This window comes from Erpetoichthys calabaricus, chromosome 9, assembly GCF_900747795.2.
Source record: "Erpetoichthys calabaricus chromosome 9, fErpCal1.3, whole genome shotgun sequence".
In the NCBI taxonomy this organism is placed as follows: Eukaryota; Metazoa; Chordata; class Cladistia; order Polypteriformes; family Polypteridae; genus Erpetoichthys; species Erpetoichthys calabaricus.
Genome location: NC_041402.2, coordinates 103,712,992 through 103,721,075, shown reverse-complemented (window position 1 = coordinate 103,721,075; position 8,084 = coordinate 103,712,992). Strand labels below are relative to the sequence as shown.

Sequence of the window (8,084 nt, the reverse complement as noted above, 5' to 3'; positions counted from 1 at the left end):
GGCCCAATTCCTGCAGCATGATTGCTTGCTAAGTGTGTGCCAGATCTCATAATTCTTGCCATTATTTCCAATTACGAATTTCCGTGCAGGGGTGGATATCACAACTGCATAGACATTCGGTATTCGTCCGTGCCTTTAAGTGCCTGCTGTTTCACTGACAGACATTGAAATGTGCAGGCATGTGCTGTTAATACAAATGGCCAGGAGGATATCACTAGGGAGTGGAATGTTAAATGCTTCAACATGATTTCTGACACAATTGCTTCAAATGTTTAAATACCGTATTTACGCGTGTACCACACACACATTTTTTCCCAAAAATTAGCATTAGAAAATCAGGTGCGCGTCATACACGAGGAAATTTTTTTCTGTAATGTTTACTTCTTCTGCTTGGGCTCTCTCACTCGCGCTCTCTCTCTCTATCTCTCGCTAGCGCTCTCTCTCTCTCTTTCTCTCTCTCGCTTGTGCTTTCTCTCTCTCTCTCTCTCGCACGTGCTCACTCTCTCTCTCTCTCGCGCACTCTCTCTCTCTCTATTTCGCTTGCTCGCACGCACTCTCTCTCTCTCTCACTCGCTCGCTCTTTCATCATGCAACAAAAACAGAAGGGCATTTCGTGGAAAACGTGCCCTAAACACTTTCTATACAATCACAACGTGCGTAGTACATGGGGCAAATTTTTTTCGTGATTTTCTTTGTAAAAATTAGGGTGCACGTCTTACACAAGGGCACGTGGTACACGAGTAAACACGGTACTTCATAAGGCTTCACTTTGCCCATCACTTCTCATAGAGATGGTCTGTTTTAAGAGCTTAGTCCTGGTAGACTTGGGCCCAAAAAATAATGTCTTCTTCTTGAGATTTCCAGCTTTTTTAAGGCTGTGACCTGAATAGACAGGGCCTACTCTGTGTTGTCATATGCCCTCATTTGGTGTCTTCTCTGTGCTGAAGGAGGAAGAGACAAACAGCAACAGCGCCTTTTGTGTTCTGGAGTAATATTACTTTAGTTTGAGCACTGAAGGTGGTCCTCAAGTACTCAAGCGTGACAATATATATACAGTCAGGTCCATAAGTATTTGGAAAGTGACAAAATATACATAATTTGGGCTCTGTATGCAACCACGATAGATTTGAAATTAAGCATTCATTATGTGGATGAAGTGTACAATTTCAGCGTTAATTTAAAAGGTTTTGGAATGACAACCATTTTTCTGCATAGCCTCCTCATTTCCAGGGCCTCAAAAGTAAGTGGACATTTGACTGACAAGCTGTTTCATAGCCGAGTGGGAGCAGTTCCCTTATTATTTCATTAAATATTAAGCAGGTCTGGAATTGATTCCAAGTGTGGCATTTGCATTTGAAAGTTGTCACTTGAGCTCTCAATATGAGATCCAAAGTGCTGTCCATCATTAGGTTGAGAAAACAAAACAAACTCTTTAGATAGAAAGCAGAAACACAAGGAGCGGTCAAATCAACTATTTGCTACATTCCTAAAAAGAAGGAATACATTGGTGAACTCAGAAACACCATAATATATGAAAACCACAGAACACATCTGTGTTGGATAATTGCAGAATTCTGTCCTTTTAGTCAAACCAAGAACACTATCTGAGAGGTAAACCTATCATTGCCAAAGTATACAATCAAGAGAAGACTTCATGAAAGTAAAGACAGAGGGTTTACCACAAGGTGCAAACCACTGGCAAATCTCAAGCATAGGAAGGACAGATTAGAGTTTGTCAGAAAATGTTTTTTAAAAGCCTCTCCAGTTCTGGAACAATTTTCTTTGGACAAAGGAAACCCAGATCAACATATATCAGAATACCAGAAAGAAATGGCTTATGATCCGTTGAATACCACATCATCTGTGAAACATGCTGGAGGCAATTTTATGACATGATCATGCATGGCTACAAATGGAAGTCAGTCACTAGTATTTATTGATGAAAGGATGAACTCTGAAGTGTACAGGGCTATACTATATAAACTATAGTATAGTATAGTATAGTTTATATTAGGGGTATATAAACGCAGCACCCTGATGCGCTTGTGCTAATCTCTGGAGACTTTAACCATGTGACACTGGACAAAACATTGCCTGCCTTCTCCCAGTATGTGGACTGTAACACCCGGGGAAATAAGACTATTGACTTACTGTATGCAAACGTTAAAGACGCATACAGCGCCACCCCGCTGTCTGCGCTTGGGAAAGCAGATCATAACCTGGTTCTGCTTCAGCCTTACTACAAACCAAGAGTGAGGGTCCTACCTACAACCACACGCTCATTCAGGAAGTGGTCCCCTGAGGCAGAGAAGGCTCTGAGAGAATGCTTTGGAACTACAGACTGGGATATCCTGCAGGGATCACATAGTGAGAACATTGAGGAGGTTGTTGACTGCACTACTGACTACATCAACCTCTGTATGGACATTGTAGTTCCAGTAAGAACTGTACATTGCTATGCTAACAACAAGCCATGGATTACAAGTGACATCAAGGGTCTTTTGAACCACAAGAAAAGGGCTTTTTAAAGGCGGTGATCAGCATGAGCTCAAGCGCATGCAGAAGGAACTTAGAGTCCAGCTCAGGGCAGCGAAGGAACAGTACAGAAGAAAGCTATCTATCTATCTATCTATCTATCTATCTATCTATCTATCTATCTATCTATCTATCTATCTATCTATCTATCTATCTATCTATCTATCTATCTATCTATCTATCTATCTATCTATCTATCTATCTATCTATCTATCTATCTATCTATCTATCTATCTATCTATCTATACTATCTGCTCAGACTTAGCCAAATGCTGTAAAACCAATAGGATGATGCCTCACAGTACAGATGATGAATGAGCCAACACATACTACGAAAGCAAACCAAGTGTTTTTCAAAGCAAAAAAGTGGATTATTCTTCAATTGCCAAGTCAATCAACTGTCCTTAACCCAATTGGACATGTATTTCACTTGCTAAAGACAAAACTAATGTCAGAAAGTCCAACAAACAAGCAGCAACTGAAGACAGCTGTAGTAAAGGCCTGGCAAAGCATCGCTAGAGAGGAAACCTAGTACTTGGAGATGGCCTGGGTTCCAGATTTCATACAGTTATTGACTGTAAAGGATTTCCAAACAAATATTGAAAATGATAATTATATGTATGATTATATTAGTTTGTCTATATACTTTTGGACCATTTAAAATAGGGGAACTGTGTTTAAAAATGTCTCTCTTTTCTAAAGAGCTCATACAATATTTTTGTTAAACAGTTTGAATTAAAGCTGAAAGTTTATACTTCAATCACATCTTTATTGCTTTGTTTCAGATCCATTGGAGATGTTTAGTGACAAACTTACGAAAACTGCGTCACTGTCCAGATACTTATGGACCTGACTGTATATATGTACACTGTATATATACACACAATATAATAACAAACACATGCATAGTGATCACTCTCAAGGCTCTGTTGAGGTAGGTACTTTCACCAACAAGGCAAGAGGGGGCTTTTCGCTAATTACCTTATTTCACCCACAGCTCTGAGTGGCTAGACCAGGAAGCAGCATGAAGGAACCAACCCAGCTTCACAAGCCCCTCTCAGAAGAGACTTCATTTAAATGGCATTCACACAGGAAAGTTTTGTTTTTTGATCCAATCTAAAATAGAGGAATCACTGCCACCAGTCAAATGTCCTCTGCTTAAGTTATTTTGTGGTTATTGTTTATATTTACTGGCATATTTTTGTTACTTTAATGACTAAGAGAAGTTACACTATTAGTACCCTCAACCCTTTCACATTTGTTTGTTTGCTTGCCTGTTTATTTGCATGACTATATACAGTACTAAGAAATAAGAAACAAGATAAAGGATTGAATTTTCAAAGCATTTAATTTAATGTTGTACGATGAGGTGTATGATCACTCAATTAGTTATTTATCAGTTTTAACTTCCATGATGCTGTTAATTAAATAAAATAAATAAATAAAAAATCAACAAGACAAGACAAGTGATGCCGGGTTAAATGTAGGTTGAGTGAAGGATCTCTGTTTCAATTAAATTACAAAAAATAAGCACAGATCCTTTGTAACAAGTAATCTCAAGTTAGTTCTCAAACCTCACCAAACCTAAAGTCTTTATAACTTTTATAAGAAAGTTACTTCACATCATCTCTTTTTCTTCAAGTCTTTCCCTCTTTTTATAGGATAAACAAAGCATGACTGTAAAAGTATTTCCTTTTTCACAGAAGCTTTGTATTATTACATTCTTTAACACTGGATGGCACTATGAAACTAGAAAATGTCATGAAGGTTTACATATACAGAGGTTTTTAACTAATAGTTTGGTGGTGTTGGCTGGGATTAGCTCCAGCAGACCCCCATGACCCTGTGTTTGGATTTAGCGGGTTGGACAATGACTGACTGACTGACTTCTTATCATTTTTGATTTCTTCATCTGCATTAAATGCACATTTTAAAGTGGAAGATTATTTTCACATAATGATGCAGTATATCACAAAACAGCAAAATGCAAATGGGTCTAAACAGAATTTTAAAAGATATTACATGACACTGAGAAATCAAAATAATATGGACGTGAGCGTCAGTAGGCTTTGAGCCCTAGGAACCAAGTTACCCAAACTATTCTATAACATTTCAGTAATTATTTACTTCTCTGATGCTGATCTTTCTGATCATAAAATAGGTCATTATGATAGAAATTGACCAGAAGAGTTTAATTACGGTATTTAGGGGTTCTTCTAGAATGCCTTATTTCCCTTGCATGATTTGAATCAAAATGAATCAGCACATTGTCATCTCATCACAGGCTTAATTATATTTTGAGGAAACTATGACTCACAGACAGACAGATACCCATCATCGAGATATCAGTGTTTTCGGAATCAGGGGACACTAAAATGTCAAGATCCATCAAAAACCGGAGACTGAAATTTTTGACAAAACTAAAGCTTTCATTTTTCCACCTTAGACAATATGTTATGGTGGGGGAGGGTGTAAAGAAATAAAAAATTAGAAAAAAACTACAAACCAAATTGGGGGGTGCAGTGGCTAGCATTGCTCCTTTAAGGGGTCCTCGGTTTGAATATCATGCCTGGTCATTCTCTGATAACACATCTCCTCTGATAAGTTAAAAAGTTATTGCTAACTGTATGATCTGACTTAAAGGGACAGTAACATTAATAAAAAAGAGTAGTAACTCTAGATTCATTAAACATTAGATATTATTACTAGATCATTAGGATCCAGAGGTTAGATGTTTATCTCTTATTTGCACAGTGTATGACAATTTCTATTAGAATATTTATAAAAGTTGTAGTCTTAAATTACATTAGTAGCATAATCCGGTTTTCTAAAAATGTATACATATGTATACATATGTGGTCATAAGGAGTTTGTCTTTTTAAGCAGAAATGCACTATAAACTTTTTAGATTAGAAAATTATCTATCTATCTATCTATCTATCTATCTATCTATCTATCTATCTATCTATCTATCTATCTATCTATCTATCTATCTATCTATCTATCTATCTATCTATCTATCTATCTATCTAAACCTGATCTCTTGCTTTAAAGGAACATTTGTTTTACTTTTTGAATGATCAGACAAGATAAAGATCAAAGATATCCTGTCTTGTCGTGTTAAAAAAGATGTGCCTTCCTCAGTTGCCTCATACAGCAGCTAGTGGCTATAATGAGATGTTGGGCATCAAGATGAAACTATGCTGGTGTCTTTTAGCTTATGCTGGTAAATAAATACTGCAATCTTCACAGTTTTCTGTGGTGCTTTGTAAACCTGAAATATATTTTATTATTTTAGCAGTTCACCTGCAAACAGCTTTAATTAATTACGCTTTTGTTTTGTTATTTTTGTTTCTTTGTTAATTTCAGGTCTGACTTTGCAAGACAGTGTCACTCAGTTTCCAAGCTTTGTATCTAAAAGTGAAGGTGCTGAGAGTACTCTGAACTGCACTTACGAATACACTAGTAGCACAGCTGCAGCTCAACTTTCTCTGCAATGGTACAAACAAACTCGGAATGGGGTCCCTCAGTATATGATACAGCGCTACGGTACTGGCCAAGAATTAAAGGAAAGTAGTATGGAAAACCGTTTTTCAACATCACTAAATATATCTCTCCGAAGGACATCTTTAACAATAAGCAAACTGATGCTGAATGATACAGGGATGTATTACTGTGCTCTGAGTCCCACAGCTGTGCGACATCCTGTAGATATTTTACTAAAAAGTACACTTATATAATTGCATTCCATCATCTCAGCATGTGTAATATTGTCTCTTTTGTAATAAAATATGAATAGCTCCTGTATGAAGCAAGTATGTACTGCTTGTATATAATGTTTGAAAATGTAATGAACAAAATTTCTATGCTGACAAATATGTGAGTCTACACAGCAGAAAATCTGGTTTATTTAGGGCCTGATCGCATCTTGGACCACAGAACTGGGTGTACCACCTTGGCTCTTTTTGCCTAATGTTTTCTTTGTTGTCATATTTCATATATCCTAAGGAGTAAAACTTGCAGCACTGGAGAATGGTCTGTACTGCTTGTTAGCCAAATAAAGAATTACATATTTTTGTCAAATCAGAACTTTACATTTTTGAAAGATCCAATACAACATGGTCACATGTATGTAGTGATTAAGTTTTCAATACCAATCAATACTCAGCATTACACACTTTTGGTGTTGTGGTATGAATTTACAATAAAAAAAAATTCTGAAAAAGTGCTGAAAACACTACACATAAATATATATAATACCATATATTGTAGCTATGCAACATGCTAGTACAGGAGAAAAAGTATATTTTTGTTGGTGTTTAGCTTGCTGTTCTAAAAGGGACCCTCATTCAGTCTCTGTGGATGACTTATTGTAACTGTGAGGGTAAAGTCTGTTTTTTACGGCTCTACCCTTATGGCACTAGAAGCAGGCAACTAATTTGGATAACAGTTCACCTTGTCCAAATCATCATGCATTTTTGCCTTCTGGGATTCAGTCACTGCTGCTGCAGTTCCTGTCAATGTTATCACTGATGGTTCCCTTACCACTGGGTGGTCAGCCAACGCACTGACAATTCTCAGTTTTTCAAATGGCATGCAAATTTCTCAAAGCCATAAGGTAAACCCATCTGACCCTAGCGATGGTAATGGGCAAGTCATTCACATTGCATCATCACTGCCTGGCACTGTATCTTTTCTTGATATTATACCTTAGATAGCCACACTATGATAGCCCAGACCCATGTCCATGTCCAGGGGCCTCATGTATAAACGGTGCATATGCACAAAAATGTTGCGTACTCCCATTTCCACGCTCAAATCCCATTGTATAAAACCTAAAGCCACGCACATTTTCACGGTAGCTAAATGCTTGGCATATGCAAGTTCTCCACTCAGTTTTGCAAACTGGTGGCACCCAGTGTCAAAGCAGTACTTTTCTTCCAGTGTGGTTTCCCTTTCTTTTTTAGATCCACATCCCTGATGCAGTTTTATCACATACACTGAAATTAACCGCATACTGTTTATTAGTTTAAGGCATTTGATTGTAATTAACCTGTAACAATATAATGGTCCATGGAATAGCCAAACTATTCCAAATACCATAGCTGCTTTAGCATTGTTACTCTCACTGTACCTTCTTTTTCTTCATTCAGCTGCTCCCGTCAGGGGTTGCCACAGCGGATCATCTTTTTCCATATTACTCTCACTGAACCACTCAGAGTATTTATATTACTGTATCTGAGTGTGGAATCACAGCTCTACAGCAGCTGATCAGAAAGAGAATTATTGGTATACAGCATCTAGCACATGCTGCCTCAGCCATGCTGCCTATTTGAACTGCTCTTATATGGCAAATGCTTCAGAGCCTTTCCTGTACTGACATCGCGATTCAGAAACAGTTTCATCCCAAGAACTATAAACGCAATCAATCAGTCCATCAAATGCTCCTTGTAGAACTGTTTGTACCTATAAGTATAATTATCTCACTGTAAATTTGTGATACAGTTATAATATTGCACAACCTGCACCACTTTATAAAGTGCATATTT

At 37.4% G+C, this 8,084-nt stretch overlaps 1 gene segment (V, D, J or C); it reads left to right on the top strand.

Moving 5' to 3' along the window:
• Positions 1-5,664: 5,664 nt before the first annotated feature.
• Positions 5,665-6,391, top strand: LOC114657597 (T cell receptor alpha variable 38-1-like). The segment is given in 2 exon segments: positions 5,665-5,761; positions 5,905-6,391. Coding segments are annotated over 2 exon segments (468 nt in total).
• Positions 6,392-8,084: the final 1,693 nt, after the last annotated feature.